At 46.7% G+C, this 24,645-nt stretch overlaps 1 protein-coding gene across 3 annotated transcripts in view; it reads right to left on the reverse strand.

Annotated features, from left to right (window-relative positions):
• Nucleotides 1–5,670: 5,670 nt before the first annotated feature.
• TM2D3 (TM2 domain containing 3) overlaps nt 5,671–24,645 on the reverse strand; it is an 82,189-nt gene continuing 63,214 nt past the window's right edge. For 2 of the 3 annotated variants that reach the window (XM_078771703.1, XM_078771704.1), the window contains exons 4-6: nt 20,777–20,951; nt 13,007–13,082; nt 5,671–6,045 (exon numbers count right to left, since the gene is read on the reverse strand). In XM_078771703.1, coding sequence (XP_078627829.1) covers nt 5,880–6,045; nt 13,007–13,082; nt 20,777–20,951 — 417 coding nt within the window. In that variant the 3' untranslated portion in view covers nt 5,671–5,879. Of the gene's footprint in view, nt 7,114–13,006; nt 13,083–20,776; nt 20,952–24,645 lie in introns of all 3 variants that reach the window. The other variant, XM_078771705.1, reaches the window with a different exon arrangement.

A 24,645-nucleotide genomic window follows, 5' to 3' on the forward strand; every position in this document is an offset into this window, starting at 1 on the left:
TAGTCACCGGGAGGACCACGTAACAGGTGCAACAATTTTATTACCAATTTTTAAAATTTATTTATTACATTTTAAATGGTTGCAGGATAGTCGGGCAGGATCCTATTTGGCAATTCAAATTCTCTCATTGTAAATTGTGTGATTAAGTCTCCAATGAAAACAAGAATTTGTTAGAGTAGATCGCCTTGTGACCCTGGTCCTCCCCGTCCCCTAAACTGTTCAATCCTGTCTGAGATATATTTTGCAAGTCCTGAGATGTGCTATTGCTCATTTCCTTTACTCTCAAGATAAACTGAGGGATCAAAACAAATGAAATCTTTTTAAAATACCACATGTGGAACCGTGATTTCATGACCAGGTGCAAAAAAGACGAAATTTAATTGAACATCTTGATCCTCTCATCCAGGTTTCTTCCAGTACATTTTTAGGAAATGTAATCTATCTTATTTAAGCCGACTGCCGAACCACCCGTGCACTGTAGCAAGGTATATGTCATCACACCTACAAGGCAGCTCGAGCGGAACAAGCACACTCTCCAGTGAATGACTCGCCCAGATCACTGTCCCAGCATCAGTGGCCTCTCTCATCACACACACCTGCAAACCGAATGCTGCACACACCCCTGTGCAAGTACTCATTTGTTCACCAATATGCAGAATGAAGCTCAGGTTTGCATCACTTCTTGCAAAGGTGTGACTGTGCCGCTGATGCAGTGCTTCCTGTGTATTCGTGCAGGAATTAGGAATTTATCTCCGGGGGGGGGGGGGGGGGGAGGGTCAGATTTAGAGTGTCAGAGTTAACTGAGAACAGTTAACTCAGAACGGATCCCAACTGGAAAGAATTTTAAAAACTCTGAAATTTTGCTGAATCTGCACAGCTGTTTGCCATGTACCCATGAATTTGGACTTCCGGTCCGGTCTGTGAGAGGCCGCTGGCGCTGCTTGTTCGCCGCTTCTCCGACTGGATAGATGTACAGGGTCTACTTCTTCTACTTTTCCGACCTGACATCTCACACCTGTCCTGCCTTTTGTTGATTGTGGATTGGATTGTGGACTTTGTGGACTTTGATTTGTGGATTGTGGACGCCGACACATGCGCCGCGTATGGGGACGCTGGCGCTGTTTGTTCTCCAACAGAAGGCGCACGTGCCGCGCGTTCTCCGGCTGGATAAAGGTACGGAATCTGCTTTTCTAATTATCTTGGCAGCTTTTTGGCCGACGGGTCTGCTCTCTGCTTGATCTGCCCGGCTCTTCCACCGCTGCCTCCTGCCCGCTCCCGGGCATCTCACACCTGTCCTGCCTTTTGTTTTCTTGGGTTGCTCTCCTGTGGGTTGCCTGGACGGCTGGCTGGCTCCCTGTTGGCCACCGCTGCGGTCGTCGAGCTGCAGGACACTCGCTGGCTGTTGACGCTGGCTGTTGCCCGGCTGCCTCCTCGGCTCTCGGCCTGCACGTCCTCGGCTCTCTATTGGTCCTGGGGCTGCTCATCTTCATTCCTCGACCCTCCTCACGTGTCGTGCTCTGGACCAGGCTGTCGTGCCTGGCGCTTTGGTCAGCCAGCCTGTGGCTGCCGGCTGACCTCTCCGGGCTCTGTGCCCCTTCGCTCCTGCCCGGCATGGCACTGAGGTACTCTGCCGCTAGGCTTCTTCAACTCAACAACCACTCCACTCCACCCTGCATCTCTGTCATCAAAAACCACGGACTCCTACGACAACCCAGATACATCCAAAGAGGCTCCGGTCACAAGTTTGTTTACTCCCAGACAGGTCACTCCATCCCCTCACTCTGGTCAGCTGAGCGCACTCTCACCCATCGATTACGTCATCACAACAACATACACGAACGCGCCCCCTGTCTGCAAGCCCTGGCAAAATCACCTGAGTCCATCCACACCATACAAAGCAATATGAAGCTTACTCTGTTCAATACCCGGTCCCTCAACAATAAAAGCCACATCCTGAACGACTTCATTCTGGACAATAAACTGGACTTTCTCTGTCTGACTGAAACCTGGCAACAACCTCTGGACTACCTCTCACTCAACCTCACTACACCCAATGGTTACTCATACATCAATAAACCATGCTCGGAGGGCCGAGGTGGTGGAATTGCTGTAATACACCGACAGGACATCAAGACCAGCCTCATCTCCATCTCATCTGCTCCATCATTTGAACACCTGGCTTTTAAACTTTCTGGTCACACACAGTCAGTCATGGCAGTTGTCTACCGCCCTCCCAAACCACACCCATCATTCCTGTCTGACTTCTCTTACTTTCTGACCCAGCTCTGTTCCTTCTCCCCCTCAACCCTCCTCCTCGGTGATTTCAATATCCACATGGACTCCACAATAACCGATGACTTCATTGATATTCTTAATTGCTTTAACCTCACTCAACATGTCAACTTTCCCACCCATAACCGTGGTCACATTCTGGACCTTGTCTGTTCTATTGGACTAAATCTACAACATCTCTCTGGCTCTGACCTCACCCTCTCCGATCACTTAGCCATCACTATGACCATGAACATTCCCACCCCAGCACCAAGGCAAAAATGCATAATCAACTTCCATAAGCTAAACTCTTTCACCTACCTCATTCTCATCTTCCCTCTCCGAAAAAATGTCCTCCTCTCCCTTCGTTGATTTGCACAGCCCCTCTGACCTCACTGACTACAACAACCACACTCAATCCTCCTGCCTCGACCAGCTTGTGCCTATAAAAACCAAAACGGTTTCCTTCACCCATTCTGCTCCCTGGTTTACCCCTGAACTCCGCCTGATGAAAACCCGTGCCCGCCAACTTGAAAGACTCCGTAATAAAACAGGTCTCACAATCCACTCCCAAACCTACAAAGACCACCTGCAGCACAACAAAGATGCCCTCTCCCGCGCCCGCTCCACCTACTACTCTCAAATAATCCACTCTGGCTCCCGAAACCCAAAAGCACTCTTCTCCACAATAAACAAACTCCTCAACCCCTGGATACCACCACCCAGTCATTCACAGTCGACAACTGCATTTCTTTCCTTTCATTCTTCCAAAGCAAGATAGACAACATCTATAGCAGCTTAACCACCACCGCACCTGCTCCCCCTCAAACCATCTGCCCCCCCTTATCCTGCCAACCCCTATCTCAGTTTTCCCCAGTCTCCCCTACTGACCTCTCTGAACTCCTCACAGGAATGAAAACTGCCACCTGCACTCTGGACCACATCCCCTCCAGCTTTGTTAAGGCTTGCCTTCCTGCTCTCTCTCCACTTATCACTGCAACCATAAACTCCTCCCTGTCTACTGGCATCGTCCCACCATCCCTCAAAATCGCTGCTGTCACCCCCATTCTGAAAAAACCTGGACTCAACCCTGACACCCTAAATAACTTCAGACCCATCTCCAACCTACCCTTTCTGTCAAAAGTTTTGGAACGCGCTGTTGCCACTCAACTCAAACATCACCTCTCTGCCAATAACCTGTATGAAACATTCCAATCCGGATTCCGCCTCAACCACAGTACGGAAACTGCACTCCTCAAAATCACCAACGACCTTCTCCTCTCCTCTGACGCCGGTAACCTCAACATTCTCATCATCCTCCTTACCCGACTTGAAACCACCTTTAACATCACTGGCACTGCCCTTTCTTGGATCAAATCATACCTCTCCGACAGGCACTAGTTCATCTCCATCAATAACTGCAAATCCCCCACTGCTCCCCTCCCCCAAGGTTCAGTTCTCGGTCCCCTCCTCTTCATCCTGTACCTGTTCCCCCTTGGTCACTTAATCCGTCGTCATGGTCTCCAATTCCACTGCTTTGCTGATGACATCCAGCTTTTCATTTCCGCCAAGTCAATTTCCACCGTCACCCACTCGATCCTGACAAACTGCATCACTGAAATAAAATCCTGGCTTCAAATCAACTTCCTCAAACAAAACTGTGATAAATCCGAAATAATCATTATTGGACCAAAACCGCTCACCAAATCCACCCACAACTTCACCCTCAACATCGACGGTATCCCAGTATCCACCTCCCCTCACATCCGGAATCTTGGCATCATCTTTGACCAAACCCTCTCCTTCGACAAACACACTAAACAGATCACCGAGACAGCCTTCTTTCATCTGAAAAACATTGCCCGTCTCCGTCCATCCCTCTCCTCCCCAGCTGCAGAAACCCTCATCCACGCCTTCATCACTTCCCGTCTGGACTACTGCAACAGCCTCCTCTATGGTTCACCCTCAAATATCATCAATAAACTTCAATACATTCAGAACTCCGCTGCCCTTCTACTCACCCACTCCCGGGCCCGGGACCACATCACCCCCGTCCTTCACAAGCTCCACTGGCTCCCCATCTCCCAGAGAATCCAGTACAAAATCCTCCTCCTGACCTACAAAGCCCTCCATAACCTGGCCCCATCCTACCTGACTGACCTCCTCCCCAGACACACTCCCACCCGCACCCTCCGCTATGCTGCTGCCAACCTCCTGCCCCCCCCCCCCCCCCCCCCCCATCCGGACCAAACTCAGATCCTGGGGGGACAGGGCCTTCTCCATCGCTGCTCCCACACTCTGGAACTCACTACCTCAAACCATCAGAGACTCTTCACTCACCACATTCAAATCATCACTCAAGACCCACCTGTTCAACACCGCATTCAACCCCTGACCGTCTCTTCTCCTTCTCCTTCCTTTCTGTTTGGTTATTTAATTATGTATTTTTGTCTTTTTTGTCTTTGTTTTACGTACTATGTCAAAGCGTCTTTGGGTTTCTTGAAAAGCGCTATACAAAATAAATGTATTATTATTATTATTAGAGTGTTACTGAACTTTGGTTTCTGCAGTTACAACATCACACGTGGATTTACTGTATCCCACTGTGGGAAGGCTTACTTCCTGCTTCTTTCAAACCCTTGAAAAATATTCACAACATTGCAGCCAAGATTGTGGTTTCAGTCCGAAAGGTTTCGCTGGGTCGTACGATTCTTCGTTGTCCGTATGCAGCACAAGAAGGCCCTGGGGTAGCATCAATGCCTGAGGATGCGGATGGCCCACTGATGAAATGCCCTCTGCTGGTTAGAGCAGGAATTTGCAATTTGTCCAGGGTGGCAGAGATATTTTCACCTCCTCTTTGCCAAGGACACCATGGAATCTTTAACATGCACCAACAAAAGCTGGCAGATGGGAAGTCCGTCTAACGTGCATCTGAGGGACGGCAAACAGGATGAATCACCCTGAATGTGAAACACCAGGATGATAGTCTATAGCTGGGTCGGGATTCGAACCCGGGCCAGACAGCTTTGAGGCGAGTGTGTGTACATCTAAGCCATCCTTTCAGCCCTGGGTTCTACAATGCCAATGTATTTTTTTGTTTGTTTGTTTTTTTACTTCAGGAGGCCATTAGTACCATCAAAGCTTGTGTTCTAGTTGCCAACACATGGCGCTTGTCCGTGCTCTATTACATTGAAATGGAGAGCATCAAGCAAGGAAGCAGCACATACGGTTCCTAATCTTTCGTACACAGGTGCAGCAGATCAAGGTGCAGATCAAGGTGCCGAGCTATGAGACTCAGCGTGGACGCTCAAACCATTACACCACTGAGGCCGATCGATAGAGGACTATTGTATCATAATGCAGTAACTTTCTCATCACACAAATTCAGCCGACAACTGATGACAAAAAACTTTTATAATTTAATCAACTGCCACTTATTTCCTTTTACTACGTGGATTTTGCAGAATATGTACAAATTACAATCCCACGTCTGAGTATGTCACATTAAAATAAACTCGACCGTATGTACAAATGAAATTATAATTACATTCAGGCAATAATCTGGTAGGGTTGAAACGGGATGAGACATACGCGGGCAAGCAGTGCCGTCAGATATATAGCGAGCCGTCGGCTGGTCCAATGTACCCTATGGCGATGAGAATGGCGTCGAGGAGCGTCCATACACCCAGGCCACCGAAGCTGAACAGCTTGCCGAGGCCCTCTCGCCACTGGCCCAGGTAGAAGCGATCGGCGCCAAATCCCCCGAGGGTGATGCTGTTGCACCCCGGATTAGGAAAGAAGGGAAATGATGAACAATTTCACACAATGCAATTCAGGCCGATTCATAATACGCAGTCTCAGTACGAACAACACCCACAACTCATTAACAGTAGGCTCGGATAAATGTCAACAGAACATATTGTTACATTTGTGGGGGGTAGGGATACCTTGGTCCAGGTGGAGTGTATAGATTAGTGTGCTCCGATTGTCATGAAGAAGAAGAAACCTCGATGTATCATAAGTAGGGAATTTGTGTAGACTGGATGTCGGGTAAGCTTGTATCTTCGCCCCCATCAGAGGGGTGGGTCTTACTAATTAGCGAGGGATTATGGGTAATTAATCCCCTGTTTGCATTTGCCTCTGCAATTTATTCCTCTGTTCCTTATGACACCGCACTCGACACCTAGCCAGAAATCGCCCATTAAACACACTAATTACAAACCAACCGGAAACCAGGCATGAGGCATTACCGTGGATAACACCGACTTGGTGAGTGCAGAGGACAGGCAGGGCCATGAGCCAAGCCCCAAAGAGCAGTGATTGGCCGGGATTTGATTTGCACAGAGGACTGGTAAGAAGGGACTATGGGATTGGTGAAGCAGATACTGATGACGTCAGAGCCACGCATACAAAACTCTCGGAACGGCGGACATTTTTCTTCTCGGTTTGGGTCTGGTGGTGGACGTCTGGTGGTGCGATTGTGTGCCGACATCTTCTCGTTTCTTCTCGTTCTGGACTTTGTTAGCGAACGGTCGCATTTTGATTCTCAGCATCGACGTCCTCTCGCCCTTTTCGTTTTGGAACTGGTGGTGAATGGTCACTATTGCTGTTGCGCAAGGAAGCTTAATCGTGAACGGCCATGTTCCGAGATCTTGCTCGTGGTCGTGAGGAGAAAGCTGCGGACTGAGAGTTGCGGTTTCCCGCACAACGCCAACGAAATAAGCGCGGCTGGAAGAGCGAACTGTGCATGGGGGCCTGGTTTTTCCCGTCCACGCACTCCGCGCCAACGAACGTGCGTTTCCTGCCAATAGTGCCAAGGCCTCCGACGATCTTTGACGATTCCTGACGAGATACACGAGTCGATTTGAGATAAGTGCCACAAAATAACATTTCTTTTCAGTTATTTTATCCTTTGTAGTCAGGTTCACTATGTTTTTTCGTTCAAAATTTTGGTAGATTAGCAAAACTATACATTTTTGGAATATTCAGAGCATGAGGAATCCAAAACTTAATGTTTACATTTGCGTAGACACCTTTGCGAAAATGACACTCAGGACAGTGATGAAGATCTGTAAAAGCATATTCCTGAACGGTATAGACCTCGTAGATCCTGTGTATAGGACTTATAGTTCAATCTGATACTACCTATAACTTCCTATAACAACCTGTAACTTCAAAGGACTTGCAATATCATGTATTATGTAATACAGTTATATCACAAATATAAAGACAATGGTTTTCAATTACCTTTGTTTGTTGCTTTTCTATAATCCTGAGCACTATTTTGAGGCCTTTATTGGATTCCTTGACCCAGAAAACATAGGATTAGCATATTTAATTAAGTCTCTAGGTTGACTAGAAGCCGAGATCGCGCAAAATATGTATTTTATGGCGGCCATTTTCAAAATCCAAAATGGCGGCCATGCATGTGTCTGTGCAAATGCCAACATTGATTTTCAGATTCTCCATGCTCTGAAGATTCCAAAAATGTACAGGTTTGCTAATCCCAAAATTTTGAAAGAAATTACATTTGTTAACATAGTGAACCTGACTATCTTCATCACTGTCCTGAGTGTCATTTTCGCAAAGGTGTCTACGCAAATGTAAACATTAATTTTTGGATTCCTCATGCTCTGAATATTCCAAAAATGTATAGTTTTGCTAATCTACCAAAATTTTGAACGAAATTATATTTGTTAACATGGTGAACCTGACTATTGTCTGTGTTGGGGTCTGTTTGGGAGCACTCCATTTAGGAATTATAGTTGATCTTATCGTTATTATAGTTTATAGTGGTAATATAGTGATAGTATAGTGGTATTATAGTGGTAATAAACCTGTTTATTTTTGTACATAATTCCGTTTTCGTTGAGTTCATTGAGCTCACAAAAATGCGTCACCAAAAATATCAGCTCTATCAAAGCAAGCTTAAGGCACTGAATGCAACATGGACACCAGCATTGCGGTTTTGTTCAAAATGCTTTGGGTGCTGGTTTCTCTTGGGAAGCTTGTGTCATCTGAAAGAGCAGAGATAAGTCGCCATTTTGTGTCCCTCGCCCCGTCTGTGCTTGTGACTTGACGCCTTAGTTTTTATCGGATTATTTTACTTTATTGTATATATAGTTATTTATCGATTTCATTCTCCGTTTATTTGTTCGGGATTAAACCCGTTTGGTTTTATTCAAAGCTTTATCCCGGTGTGTACCCTGGTTAGAATAGGTACACCGTATCCCTGCGTGTCGTAAGAGGCGACAGAGAGGGTTGGCGTCAGGAAGGGCATCCGGCCATAAAAAAACATTGCCTCAAAAAGAGAACCATGACAATTACAACTACGTATGGGCAGGGTACAGCCCGAAGTGGAGATCGGTTTCTGAGGTTTGGGACATGGAATGTAGGGACAATGACAGGGAGATCAGGAGAAGTGGTGGAAGTATTGATCAGAAGAAGAGTGGACATATGTTGTGTGCAAGAGACGAGATGGAAGGGAAGTGGTGTGAGAATGGTGAAGGGTAGGCAGGGACAGAAATACATGTTTGTGTGGCAAGGGTGCCTGGAGGGCATGAATGGTGTTGGTGTCCTGCTTTATGAGGAGTTTGTAGACAGTGTGGTGAGTGTGACTAGAGTGAGTGATAGGTTGATGATGGTGAAAATGATGATCGGAAAGCTCTTGGTGAACGTCATTTCGGGATATGCTCCGCAGGTTGGTCGGAGCGATGAAGATAAGGACAAGTTCTGGTGTGTGATAGAGAAGCTGATGGAAAACGTGAAAGATGAGGAAGTTGTTGTGGTAGGAGGAGACCTAAAAGGACATGTGGGAAGGAGTATGGACGGTTTTGAGGGAGTTCATGGGGGTTACGGATATGGTGTGAGAAATGGAGAAGGTGAAAGGATTTTGGAGTTTGCTGATGGAGCTGATTTGTTGATTTGTAATACTCAGTTCCAGAAAGGGGATAAAAAGCTTGTTACATCCACGTCAGGTGGCTCGACGACAACCGTTGACTACCTGATGGTGCGTAGGCGAGATAGGGGGCACCTCCGGGACACAAAGGTGCGGGGGAGGAGGCTGTTTCACAGCACCACTTGGTTGTCTGCGACATAAGGGTGAAAGGTGCGAGGAGAGCTCGGCGGGTGAAGTACCAACCGAGAATGAAGGTGTGGAGGTTGAAAGAGGTGACAGTAAGGGAGGCATTAAAAGAGAGGCTGAGTAGGGTAGAGGATGATGTGGCTTGAACGTGGTTGGATGTCAATGAAAGATAGTCTGTTGGGAGCCGTTGGTGAGGTATGTGGATGGACAAAAGGACCACCGGAAACTCGGACACTCGGAAACATGGTGGTGGGATGATGAAGTTGGAAAGAGGATTGACGAGAAGAGGAAGAAGTTCAAGGAGTGGCAGAAGGCGAAGGGTACGGGAGCAGAAAAAGCAGAGCATGAAAGTTATAAGGCAGCCAAGAAGGCTGCAAAGGAAGAGGTAGCAAAGGCGCAGGAGGCATGTAGGAAAATGTTCGGAGAACGCTTGGATTCGGAAGAGGGTCAGAGAGCGGTGTTCAGGATTGCAAAGCAGATAGCGAAAGAGAGGTGTGATGTGATGGGGGTGAGTTGCTTGAAGGATGAAGTGGGACAAATCGTTGTGGACCCAGATGGAATTAAAGGAAGATGGAAAAGATATATGGAAATCCTGTTGAATACAGAGAATGAATGGGATGGCAACATAGAGAGTAACCCAGTTTTAGGACCGGCAGAGAAGATAACCGAGAAGGAAGTTGAGGAAGCGATAAAAGCAATGAAGAGTAGAAAAGCGGAGGGCCGATGGGAGTTGTGGGAGATATGTTGAAGGCAGCAGGAAGTTGGGGTGTGAAGAGAATGACAGAGATCTGTATTCTGGTGGTGAAAGAAGGCCGCATTCCAGTGCATTGGGAACTGAGTACCCTTCGTCCCTCTATACAACGGGAAAGGTGACCCTCTGGAGTGTGGCTCGTACCGAGCGATAAAGTTATTGGAGCATGGAATGAAAGTATTGGAAAGGGTGTTGGAGAGGAGGATAAGGAAGAAGGTGAAGATCGATGAAATGCAGTTTGGATTTATGCCAGGAAGAGGAACGACAGACGCGCTCTTTATTGTGAGGCAGTTGCAGGGGAAGTGCATGAAGAGGAAGAAGTTGTTTCTTGGGTTTGTTGATCTGGAGAAAGCATTCGATAGGGTTCCACGCGAAGTATTGACATGGGCATTGAGGAAGTTAGAAGTGGAGGAATGGTTGATCAGAGTTGTGATGGCAATGTACAAAAGAGCGCGCACAGCTGTAAGGACTAAGGACGGGAACAGTGGTGAGTTTGAGGTGAAGGTGGGAGTGCATCAGGGGTCGGTACTAAGTCCACTACTATTTGTAGCTGTGATTGAGGTGCTGGCTCCGAACGTAAAGGAGGGTTTACCGTGGGAGTTGTTGTATGCAGATGATCTGGTGTTGATTGCGGAAAGTATGGATTGACTGAAGGAAAAGATTAACACAAGTGGAAGGAATGTATGGAGACAAAAGGTCTGAAGGTGAATATAGGAAAGACGAAGGTGATGGCAAGTGGTAAAGCATGTGGTGAGGTGGAAAGAACTGGGAAGTGGCCATGTGCTGTGTGCAGGAAGGGTGTCGGAGTGAACTCCATTCAATGTACAATGTGCGCTGAGTGGGTTCATCAAAAATGTAGTGGTTTGAGAGGGTCATTAACCAGTATGGCGGCTACATTCAAGTGTAAGGTGTGCACAGAGGGAGCTGCAGATGGAGGAATTGTTGAGTTGGATCTTGGAGACGGCGTGAAGCTGGAAGGTGTGAAAACATTTTGCTACCTCGGAGACATGCTGAATGGAGAAGGTGGATCAGACTCGGCAATGGTTGCTCGAGTGAGATGTGCATGGAAGAAGTTTCGGGAACTGAGTGGCGTGCTGATGAAGAGGGGAGTGTCATTGAAGCTGAAGGGAAAGGTGTATGCTGCATGTGTGAGAAGTGTTATGATTTATGGGAGCGAGACATGGGTCATGAATGTGCAGCAGCAACGAAGGCTGGAAAGGGTGGAAATGCGAATGGTTCGGTGGATGTACGGAGTATCGTTGAGAGAGAGGAAGACAAATGATGAATTGTGAAAAATGATGGGAATAGAGCCTGTGATTGATGCTGTGAGAGGAACAGGTTGAGACGGTTTGGTCATGTGTTGAGGAAGGATGAAAGTGACTGGTTGAGAAGAGTGATGGAAATGAATGTAGAAGGAAGTAGAGGACGGGGAAGACCGAGAAAGACTTGGCTAAAGATGGTGGAAGAAGAAATGCGGGCAAGGGGGTTAACAAGGAGAGATGCAGAAAATAGGGCAAAATGGAGAAGATCGTCATGGGGACCGCAAGGCTAACCCCCGCTCTAGCAGGGAAAATGGCCTTAAAATGCATGTTGTGTTGTTGTTGTTATAGTTATTATAGTTGAATTATAGTTGTAAATTGATCGTGCATTTTCTTTGTGACCGGCGATTTCTTAATAAAGTCGGCATTTTGTTGTACATTTTAAACCTGTGTCGGTTTAATTAATTATTGCAGGTATGAGGACTGCCGGTGGGATCTGTGAAGGTAAGCTCTTCGGCTTCTCCACCACTTGCCCCGCCCCCATGGGATGGCAATAGCTGGTTCATTCTTTCAAAAGCGGGAATGCCACAAGATTGCCTGTAGGAATGGACAGCACAGAAAACATTTAGATTTGGTGGTGGTAAGGAAGCAACAGTTGTGGAGGGTTAAGTAAGGTTAAGTAAGTAAGTAAGTAAGGCAGTGACGGGAGAGCATGTTACCACCCAGCACAATCCTGTTGTGTTTGGTTATTCGGAGGGTTATTAGTTGGGGGAAGTGTTGGGAAAACGTCACCCAAGAGTAGAATGAGAGGATGAGGGCCAGGTGTGATCAACTTGGTGAAGAAGCAGAAGATCGACAGGAGAGCAGATGGGAGAATCTAGTTAAAAAGAGCGGTAGGCCTCATAAAAAACAAACTTGTGAGCATCAGTGTGGAGTCGATTGGAGGATGGTTGGAAAAGCACAAGTGGCTTTGAGTCAAGTGCGGTGAAAATGGACATCACATCGACGATGATACTATCAATGATGTTCATAAATCGAACGGAAAAATGGGTCGAGTAAGAGTAAAAGATTGTATTTCCCATTTATGTTTTATTGAGATAAAATAAATTTGGATTTGGCGAAACATTTTAGGACAAAATTGCAGACAGTTTATTCAACAGACTATTTAACCCTGGGTTCTCTGATTGGATGGTTAATTGACAAAAGTTCTGTCATCACGAGTTGGTAAAAGTGATGCTGGTTCACAATAAATGTTTCTTCCAGTCATACAAGTTGAACATGCTGAGAATTTGTGACGTCATAAAACTGCATCATAAAATGCAAACCGTTTAAACAAGTCATGGTACTGAGATTGGAAGCACCCGATGGTTGGGTCGGCTCAGGTCGAGAAAACTTAACGGTGAAGTGTGTGAAGTGACACTCCGTGTTGTGGGAAACAGTTGACCCAAGGCCGCCTTAAGAAACCAGAATGTGTCAGTGCCGAATGTTGTGAAACAGGCAGGTTGGGCCAAATGACCTTGTGCTTTCCCCCCCCCCCCCCCGTCCCCGTCCCCGTCCCCGTCCGATTTATCAGGATTTACCACACTGTTGTTCCAGAAACAATGCCAAACGCCCAGTGACTTTCCAGCCTGCACAACACACCTGAGAGCCAAAGCTGTTGACCACTTGTAACCTCCGGTCCAGTTGCAGTATACCATCTTTTGAAACGTGCGCTTTCCTAGTGGGAGGGGGGAGGGGGGGGAGAACATGAACATAATAGCAGCACATGCACAAAATGTACGTCCTGAGTCTGCTGCAAACAGACCAAGCCCGCACCGGTATACTGAACTCACCTTACAAGAAATTACCAAAAAAATGTAACATCTGAACGACAAATGGTAAGGATCGCAGCTCTACTTTGGCAAAGGAAAAACACAACACTGAACAACGCCTAGTTTACAGAGACCAATTTATCAGACTTTTTGATTCAAACCCACTCGGTCTTTGTCCCACAAAGAAAATTCATAAACTTAAATTTGATACTGTAGCCGACTCGGTCTCCCTAACAGGTGACGCGAGACCGCCAGAGATGAACTCCGAGACGATCTGCACATGCGGCGACTCCGCGGTTTCAGTGTGGTTAGGATATATAAATTTGGCCACATGGTGGGTTCGGCGTGTGCGTACGGTTTTAAGGGGATTTTGTTACGCCAGAGGGCGGTTCCATGGCTCAAAACGCACAGCGAATATACTTAAAAGTTTATTAAATAATGAGAATGGGGGCACAGCAGGAGAAAAATAAAACATGAAATATGTCGGGCAGAGCACAATACTTGAAAAATCCCTAAAATAAATTGTTGACCTTTGGCCGATGTTGACCTCAAGAATAATTGGTGGTTGAATTCATTGACCAGATATGCAAATCCTGTTCAAATCTCAAGTCAATCAGATGAAAATTGATGCTTTTACAAATTTGACAAAGTTGGTGACCTTTGTCCAATGTTAACCTTTTGACCCTTTGACCTCAAAAACAATAGGCTTCTTGCTTATGACCAACTCTACCATTTTGTGAAGATTCGTGAAGATCGGTTTCAAATTGTGACCTGTAGGTGATTTGACATACAGACAGACAGACAGAAGAACGTAAACGACTCGGTTTCAGTTGACCAAGTCTCATCAACATCGTGTGTGGAGTTTCAGAGAAGAGAGCAAATACCTATTTTGGTGGGGTCAAACCCCCCCCTCACGCCCCCCGTAGTCCCTCTTAATGAACGCAGATCTTTAATTTGTTTCGAAAGTTATTAACAAGACATATTGACCGATGTACCAGGGTGTTTCAAAAAGATTGATACAAGTTTGACTTCCTGCCATTTCTTTGCTTTCTGGCCTACACCGTTTTCCTTTTCAGGGTTTGGTGGTGTTATTGTGGTATTTGTTCCCTGGGATTTCTAGCCCCGTAGCTCAACTATGCCATTGACAGTGGAGCAGAAGACAAACGTAGTCACATCAACAACATTTTCTGGGGGACAGAACAACCTGAGGAAATCACTGAGAGGTACCTGAAAGGGCCTACGGTCACATGCTTCTGCACCTTCAATGCCAGACGGGAATTTTACAGCCTTACTGGTTTGAGAATGACAACAGCAGGACGGCAAAGATCAACGGTGAGCGCGACCGGACCGTGCTCCAGAAGTTCCATAATGATATAGTCCAAAAGGTCACCCCAAACCAGCTCAGCATGACCTGGTTTATGCAGGATGGTGCACCCCGCATACAGTTGGTGGCACCATTACTTTCCTGCAGCAGCTTTTTTTTTTTTTTTTTTTTTGTATACAAGATCGAGGCTCGTGAAAGAGCGAACATTAATCACACAGAAAGACAAACAGACACATAAAACAAATAACATCGGGAGTGGTAGACAAGATGGGGAGAGAGGGGGAAGGACACAAACACAACATTTGAGAGCAGGGACCGAGAGACATGGAGACATCGAGAGATCTGTGGGAGGGAGAGGGCTTTGGGGGGGAGGCATGTGAAGGGGGGGGGGGGTGGGAGAGGTATAAACATATGGACACTGCCAGGACTTCCAGGAAAGAAGTTGGAATTTCAAACAAGGTGGATCTGGGGTGAATTAGTGGGGGTAGAAAAGATCAAGGTTTTGGATGGGGGAAGATAAGAGATGGTGGTGAACAGCTGTTTTAAAGACCTGGAGGGAGGAGTGGGATTGAAGAGAGTGTGGGAGTTTGTTCCAGAGGCGGGAGAAAAGAGGAATGAAAGAGTGAAGGTGAGCAGAAAGCCGAGATTTCGGCAGTTTAACCATCAGAGGGTTGCTGGCAGATCTTGTGCGACCTGTAGGAATATTTGGGGGACAGAGCACAGAGAGAGCTGGGGGAGCAAGGCCGGAGAGGAGTCGGTAGAAGACAGAAAGACCACCTACCTGCCTGCGGTGAGTGAGTGAAAGGCCCTCAGAGGTAGCTTCATCGCGGGAGATTCCAATGATTTTGAAAGCTTTGGATTCAACAGCGTGAAGCCGGGCCAGGTGTGAGGCAGGAGCACCAGCCCATAGGGGAGAACAGTATTCCATTGAGCTGCGGATGAAAGCCTTGTATGTGGTGAGGAGCTCAGGTGTGCCGAGGAAGGACTTCGCACGACGGAGGATGCCCAGTCGGCGACTGGCTTTGGAGGCCAGCTTGGAAATGTGGTTTTCCCAAGAAAGATCATGGCAGATAGTGAGACCCAAAAGCTTGAGCGACAGAACTTCTTGGAGAGGATTGTTGAGAAAGTAGATGGGAGGGTTGTCCAGTCGATCTTTTCGGAGAGACAAAGTAAGAGAGTGAGATTTGTCAGGATTGAAAGACATGTTCCACTTGTTTGACCAGTCTGTGATTTTGTCCAGGTCTTCAGAGAGTGAGGAGGCTGCAGACTGCCGATCTGAGGGAAGAGGAATGGAGCGGCAGAGAGTGGAGTCATCAGCAAAGAGATAGAGAGGATTTTCCAGAGAGTCGGAGAGATCATTGATAAAGACCAGAAAAAGCACAGGGCCCAGCACACTGCCTTGGGGAACTCCAGCCTGAACAGGAAGGGGAGATGAGAGAAATCCATTCAGGGCCACACGTTGACTACGACCAGAGAGGAAGTCCGCAAGCCATGCATGGAGATTTCCATGGATACCATAGGAGGAGAGTTTGGTGAGCAGAGCTGGGTGCCAGACCGTATCAAAGGCACGTGATATGTCAAGGGAGACAGCTCTGATTTCCTGTTTGGCATTGAGGACCTCCATCCATTGTTGAGACAGCAGAAGCAGCATGTCCAGAGTAGAGTGACCTGGTCTGAAACCAAATTGATGATCAGAGATCAAGCCATTGGAGAAGAGGAAAGATTTCATATCCGAAGCAATGATGGATTCCATGACTTTGCTGATAATTGGGAGCAGGCTGATTGGTCTGTAGTTGCAAGGATCTGTTTTTGCACCTTTTTTGTGTAAAGCGGTAATGTTAGCTGATTTCCAGGATGCTGGCAGATGACCTTGAGCAAAAGATAGGGTGAAAAGAACAGAGAGAGGGTGAGATAGAGCGGCAGAGCAGGATTTTAGGACCAGTGGGCTGATGCCGTCTGGTCCAGTTGCAGAATCAGAGTCGAGGTTCTTCAGAAACCGCCTCGTTGCCCTGGGTACCGCTCATGACTGGGCACCCCATAGCCCAGACTTGAACCCTCTGGACTACTGGTTCTGGGGGGCTGCCAAGGGCTCTGTCTACGTCAACCACCCTGCCACAATGGATGATCTGAAACAGGAGGTGTCAGAATACCTCCAGGCAGTGCCACATGAGACCTACAGGACAGTTGGACAGAACTTTGGAGTCAGGATCAATGCCTGTCGAAACCGCAGACACATCGAGAACATCAATAACAAGGATTTTGCGTAAATGTCAATTTCAGACCATGGGCTCTCACTAACTCTAGCAGTGACTTTACTGCAATAGCAATCAGTGATAGAAAATACCATGTCATAAGCTTTCAATAAATGCTTGGTTCACGTTCCTGAGGTTTCTGTTTCTTTGTAAATAAACGTTTGAAGTTGTATAACTCTTTATGAAACACCCTGTATATTCCAAATTTCAGCTAGTTTCAATGTATAGCCTTTGAGATATGAGCGTCAACACATTTTGGGTGGACGGACAGACACCAACGTGAATTTGAGGGTTTTCTAAATAAAACTCAAGAAAGCGGAAACGGACGTTGCTGAAATTTGGAACATTTTACCTTCATGTACAAAGTATTTACTTCTGAAATTTGCAGCCAATTTCGTCCAGTAGAAGCTGAGAAACGTATTTTCAGTCGCCATGTTAAAGCTGCATACAGAGAAACGATCCCATGTATAAAGGGACGGGCGCTTTGCGCTTCCCTTGATACATCCTCCACAATTCCAAAGTAGTGCTGAACTAATATTCCAACAAAATACACAAAGCCCTCTGTATTCACAAAGGCTACATTTCTGGAAAACTTCACGAATGCAGAATTCGCGAATACGGACACCTTGGAATACGGTGTCCGCATCATGGGGGTTACGGATATGGTGTGAGAAATGGAGAAGGTGAAAGGATTTTGGAGTTTGCTGATTTGTTGATTTGTAATACTCAGTTCCAGAAAGAGGATAATAAGCTTGTTACATACAAGTCAGGTGGGTCGACGACAACCGTTGACTACCTGATGGTGCGGAGGCGAGATAGGGGGCACCTCCGGGACACAAAGGTGATCCCGGGGGAGGAGGCTGTTTCACAGCACCACTTGGTTGTCTGCGACATAAGGGTGAAAGGTGCGAGGAGAGCTCGGTGGGTGAAGCACCAACCGAGAATGAAGGTGTGGAGGTTGAAAGAGGTGACAGTAAGGGAGGCATTAAAAGAGAGGCTGAGTAGGGTAGAGGATGATGTGGTTGAGCTTGAAAGTGGTTGGATGTCAATGAAAGATAGTCTGTTGGGAGCCGTTGGTGAGGTATGTGGATGGACAAAAGGACCACCGAGGAACTCGGAAACATGGTGGTGGGATGATGAAGTTGGAAAGAGGATTGACGAGAAGAGGAAGAAGTTCAAGGAGTGGCAGAAGGCGAAGGGTACGGGAGCAGAAAAAGCAGAGCATGAAAGTTATAAGGCAGCCAAGAAGGCTGCAAAGAAAGAGGTAGCAAAGGCGCAGGAGGCATGTAGGAAAATGGTCGGAGAACGCTTGGATTCGGAAGAGGGTCAGAGAGCGGTATTCAGGATTGCAAAGCAGATAGCGAAAGAGAGGTGTCATGTGATGGGGGTGAGTTGCTTGAAGGATGAAGTGGGACAAATCGTTGTGGACCCAGATGGAATTAAAGGAAGATGGAAAAGATATATGGAAATGCTGTTGAATACAGAGAATGAATGGGATGACAACATAGAGAGGAACCCAGTTTTAGGACCGGCAGAGAAGATAACTGAGAAGGAAGTTGAGGAAGCGATAAAAGCAATAAAGAGTAGAAAGGCGGGAGGGCCGACGGGAGTTGTGGGAGATATGTTGAAGGCAGCAGGAAGTTGGGGTGTGAAGAGAATGACAGAGATCTGTAATCTGGTGGTGAAAGAACGCCGCATTCCAGTGGATATGGAACTGAGTACCCTCGTCCCTCTATACAAGGGGAAAGGTGACCCTCTGGAGTGTGGCTCGTACCGAGCGATAGTTATTGGAGCATGGAATGAAGGTATTGGAAAGGGTGTTGGAGAGGAGGATAAGGAAGAAGGTGAAGATCAACGAAATGCAGTTTGGATTTATGCCAGGAAGAGGAACGACAGACGCGCTCTTTATTGTGAGGCAGTTGCAGGAGAAGTACATGGAGAGGAGGAAGAAGTTGTTTCTTGGGTTTGTTGATCTGGAGAAAGCATTCGATGGGGTTCCACGTGAAGTATTGACATGGGCATTGAGGAAGTTAGGAGTGGAGGAATGTTTGATCAGAGTAGTGATGGCAATGTACAAAAGAGCGCGCACAGCTGTAAGGACTAAGGACGGGAACAGTGGTGAGTTTGAGGTGAGGGTGGGAGTGCATCAGTGGTCGGTACTAAGTCCACTACTATTTGTAGCTGTGATGGAGGTGCTGGCTCAGAATGTAAAGGAAGGTTTACCGTGGGAGTTGTTGTAAGCAGATGATCTGGTGTTGATTGTGGAAAGTATGGATGGACTGAAGGAAAAGATGAACAAGTGGAAGGAATGTATGGAGACAAAAGGTCTGAAGGTGAATATCGGAAAGATGAAGGTGATGGCAAGTGGTAAAGCATGTCGTGAGGTGGAAAGAACTGCGAAGTGGCCATGTGCTTCTGCAAGAAGTGTGTCGGAGTGAACTCCATTCAATGTACAATGTGCGCTGAGTGGGTTCATGAAAAATGTAGTGGTCTGAGAGGGTCATTAACCAGTGTGGCAGCTACATTCAAATGTAAGGTGTGCACAGAGGGAGCTGCAGATGGAGGAAATGTTGAGTTGGATCTGGGAGACGGCGTGAAGCTGGAAGGTGTGAAAACATTTTGCTACCTCGGAGACATGCTGAATGGAGAAGGTGGATCAGACTCGGCAACGGTTGCTTGAGTGAGATGTGCAAGGAAGACGTTTCGGGAACTGAGTGGCGTGCTGATGAGGGGGGGAGTGTCGTTGAAGCCAAAGGGAAAGGTGTATGCTGCATGTGTGAGAAGTGTGATGATTTATGGGAGCGAGACATGGCTGATGAACGTAGAGCAGCAACGAAGGCTGGAAAGGGTGGAAATGCGAATGGTTCGGTGGATGTGCGGAGTGTCGTTGAGAGAGAGGAAGACAAATGATGAATTGCAAAATATGATGGGCATAGAGCCTGTGATTGATGCTGTGAAGAGGAACAGGTTGAGATGGTTTGGTCATATGTTGAGGAAGGATGAAAGTGACTGGTTGAGAAGAGTAATGGAAATGAATGTAGAAGGAAGTAGAAGACGGGGAAGACCGAGAAAGACTCGGCTAAAGATGGTGGAAGAAGAAATGCGGGCAAGGGGGTTAACAAGGAGAGATGCAGAAAATAGGGCAAGATGGAGAAGATTGTCATGGGGACCGCAAGGCTAACCCCCGCTCCTGCAGGGAAAATGGCCTTAAAATGCATATTGTTGTTGTTGTTGATATACCGAATATTGTGTTTTTATTGACGTATGATCATCCTGGTACTCAATTAGCCGACCTCGGAAGGATGACAGGCTAACGCCAGGGGGGTTGACTCAGCCTGTCATCCTTCCGAGGTCGGCTAATTGAGTACCAGTTCACTGGTAATTCCCTGCTTGTCGTAAAAGGCGACAAAAAGGGTTGGCGGCAGGAAGGGCATCCGGCCGTAAAACATTGCTTCAAAAAGGGGACCGAAAAACAACAACAACCACGGTCCCCGAAAAAGGCCAACCCCCACTTATGGGGGAAAAAAATGGCCTCTAAAGGTGGTTTTTATTGACGTATGATGATGATGATTAAGATTACGTTCGAGGGGAACTCAGGACGATTTAGGCAAATTGTGGAGACACACACACCCATTACCAATATGTCAATACATTCACCTTTTCACTTAAACTCATCACCTTCTTCGGCCTCTTTCCAGCACATCATTCCCAATCTCTACCATTAACCCTACCTAACCCAATCATCCTATTTGCAGGTAATTGATTCCTTCCCCCCCCCTTTTCCTGTTCATTCACCCCCCTTGTTTGTTGTGTTCAGCTGTTCCCCACTGTGACCTCACCTAGATTAGGTCTAGAAAAATAAAAAACACAAAAGGATAGCTGAAGTGAGATTGCTGATCGTTAGAAATGTAAATGTTGAAGAAGAAGGGTTAATTGTACCCTTGGAAGGCCGACTTTAACCTTCTGATAACTATATGAAGACTTTACACATCAAACTACAATGGCGTTCTATACCATGTCTCACCAAGGCAATGGACGTCTGGCAGTACAGTGCACATGACAGTGTGCCGTTTACGAGGGCAGTTCACAGCACGGCACTTCGTCCTGTTCTCACACTTGTACAGCTCCGGTGGCAGTTGCCAGCAGTACCGGCATGGCAACGACACATGGAACACTCTCTGGGGGCGATTTCTTTCATCCTGTATCCATCAAGAAACGAGACAGAGAGCGAGACAGAGAGCGAGACAGAGAGCGAGACAGAGAGCGAGACAGAGAGCGAGACAGAGAGCGAGACAGAGAGCGAGACATAGAGCGAGACATAGAGCGAGACATAGAGCGAGACATAGAGCGAGACAGAGAGCGAGACAGAGAGCGAGACAGAGAGCGAGACAGAGTTACCAGATGAGCAGCAAGGGCAGATTATATATCAGGGCCAACAAAATTATTGCCTTTTTGGAGATGACATACATGCAATAACAAAAGAATATTATATGCAGCTCCTTCAACAATAAAATGTAAAATGCAGGTTATGGTTTGCCAACCGACCCCTACTTTTTTCTTTTTTTTTCTTTTTTTTTGTATACAATATCGAGGCTCGTGAAAGAGCGAAAACTTTTGCTTTGCGGGTTTGTAAACTTTTAAAATGAAATTGAAGGTATTTCAGAACTTTTTTGTTTGATTCAAAATGAACTCATTTGGATTTATTGGATGAACTCAAATTTGTTCAAAAGTTCATTCAAAATGAACTCATAATGAATTTCAGAATCATTGGAATCTCCTGCGATGTAGTCAACACCGAGGGCCTTTCACTCACTCACCTCAGGCAGGTTGGTGGTCTTTCTGTCTTCTACCGACTCCTATCCGGCCTTGCTCCCCCAGCTCTCTCTGTGCTCTGTCCCCCCAATATTCCTTCAGGTCGCACAAGATCTGCCTGCAACCCTCTTATGGTTAAACTGCCAAAGTCTAGGCTCTCTGCTCACCTTCACTCTTTCATTCCCCTTTTCTCCCGCCTCTGGAACAAACTCCCCCACTCCCTTCAATCCCACTCCTCCCTCCAGGTCTTTAAAACAGCTGTTCACCACCATCTCTTATCTTCCCCCATCCAAAACCTTGATCTTTTCTACCCCCGGTAATTCACCCCAGAGTCCTTGCAGTGTTCATATGTTTTATTCCTCTCCCACCTCCCCCCAAGTCCTCCCGATGTCCCTGCTCTCAAATGTTGTGTTTGTGTCCTTCCCCCTCTTCCCCCTCTCTTTTGTGTCCTTACCCCTCTCTCCCCATCTTGTCTGCCGCTCCCCTTGTTTTTTGTGTTTCGGTTTGTCTTTTTGTGTGATTAATGTTAGCTCTTTCACGAGCCTCGATCTTGTATACAAAAAAAAAAAAAAAAAAAAAACTCACAAAAGTTCAAGTGTCCTGAGCTGAGGTCGGTCACGCAATCCTGATTTTGACTCCGAGCTCAAGGTTCTAACACGCCGCACTCAAGGTTCTAACACGCCGCGCTCAAGGTAAACTCAGGGCCTGTATGAACCAACATCGTCGTCCAGCTTATGAAGAGGCTTTGAACTCTGCTGTGTATACCAAGGATGACACACACACACACACACACACACACACACACACACACACACACACACACACACACACACACACACACACACACACACACACACACACACACACACACACACGTTTTTTTATATTTTTGTTTCTCACAATTCTATCTCTTATGATTTTCAATTCTTATTTCTCTTTTTCAATTCTTATTTAAAAATGCATATAATTAATTGTACAGTATTGGTTGTTCCTAAACCTAAATCTTCTTACTATAATTCACCAAATGTCCATCTGTCCGTTCAAAGGTACCGCAAAAACGGCTCAACCGATCGCAACGACATTTTGGATGGGTATTCCTGGGACTAATGGGAGTAAAATAGGCTACATTGTTTTTCCAATTTTTCCAAGTTTTAGTCAGGTTCACGATGTTAACAAATATAATTTCGTTCAAATTTTTGGGAGATTAGCAAACCTGTACATTTTTGTAATCATCAGAGCATGGAGAATCCGAAAATCAATGTTGGCATTTGCACAGACACCTGCATGGCCGTCATTTTCGATTTAAAAATGGCCACCATAAAATACATATTTTGCGCTATCTCGGCTTCTAGTCAACCTAGAAACTTAATTAAATATGTTAATCCTATGTTTTCTGGGTCAAGGAATCCAATAAAGGCCTCAAAATAGTGCTCAGGATTTTAGAAAAGCAACAAACAAAGGTAATTGAAAACCATTGTCTTTATATTTGTGATATAACTGTATTACATAATAGATGATATTGCAAGTCCTTTGAAGTTATAGGTATGGGTTTATAAAGCAAGAAAGCAGCCTTGTTAGTATCAGATTGAACTATAAGTCCTATACACAGGATCTACTAGGTCTATACCGTTCAGGAATATGCTTTTACAGATCTTCATCACTGTCCTGAGTGTCATTTTCGGCATTACAGTCCGCGTCATTTTCGCAGTCACTTGATCCCACCAATGGTTTTCTTGACCCAGAAAACATAGGATTAGCATATTGTTACAGACACGACTTTGATGTTATGGTGGGCCGAGCGGAATGGCCGCCGTGTCCGCACAAGTTACCCGATTATACTCGAACGTTGCCGAGTCGCGCTACGCTAAATCAATGAAGGAAAAGGACACAACGGCTGGGATTAAAATGACACGACACCAGGGATACGGTTCTCAAGACCTCCGGAGGAGGTTATATTAGGGCGGAAGGTCAGATTACAACGACAAGAGGGACAGCATAGAAAGGCAGGCACTTAGACACACTCTTATATTAGCCCCGACAGACGACAGATAAACGGGACAAAACTGACTCACACGGGGATTGATGGCAAGGAGGGGCAGGTCTTCGATGGCTCAAGGTGCACCTTGGCTCAGGGGCAAAATCGACCCGGTCCAGTCCAAAGATGCGGGAGGTCTCACTCAGCGCTTGGAGGTGGTGACTTGTCTTCTCAAGCTGGGGGCGCATCTGACGTCACGTCCGGTAAGTCGCTGCGTATATCCGGCGGGGAGTGACACGCCCTCGGCTAGTTAGCTCCGCCCCAGATGGAATCGGTCCGCCCTTCTTATTGGGTGCGGGGGGGGGGTTACTGGCTCCGCCCCTGACGAGGAGCTGACAGCCAGCCCCTTCGTGGTAACCCCGTGGAGCGCATGGGCAATGGCGGCTAACCACGCCGGTGTTGAGGACGCACACTCCCCGCACGCCGCGCCGCGCCCCTCTGTTGTTGTAGTTGTTGTTGTTGTAGTTGTTGTTGTAGTTGTTGTTGTAGTTGTTGTTGCAGTGGACATGGGGAAGATGGGAGGAGGTAAGGGGAGGTCCTAAACTCACTACTGGTGCCATACGATCACATTCTGGTGCAACGAAGAGTCAGAATTAATGGAAACGAGTCCTTAACTGACATAGACTAAGAATAACTAGCAAAATGTCCGAAAGTTGTCTACGTGAGATGCGGTGGACCTGGGCACGACATTTAATGGGGGAAAAAGGGGAAGGTCGGTTCTACAGAGTGTTATTTACAGGCAATGGGACTAGGGAATGGGGGATTGGGGATAGTTGGGGAGTATTGGGGAAATAGGGGAGTATTTACAAGCGGATATTGAGGCCAAGTCCCATATCCGCAACATTGCACCCTTCTCTACCCTCGGGGCGTCCCGACCCGATAAATTTTTACCTATTTTAGTGTGGCACTCAGATGTAGTTCCCTCTACTATTAACTCTACCCTGAGTGCGACAGTTTTACAGATATTCACAAATGAGTAAATATGTCCCCCTGCGACGTTGCACCCTTCTCCTCTCAGAAACACACCCACAGGATAACCGAATCCG

This window comes from Myxine glutinosa, chromosome 2 (genome assembly GCF_964187855.1).
Source record: "Myxine glutinosa chromosome 2, kmMyxGlut1.1, whole genome shotgun sequence".
Lineage (NCBI taxonomy): Eukaryota > Metazoa > Chordata > Myxini > Myxiniformes > Myxinidae > Myxine > Myxine glutinosa.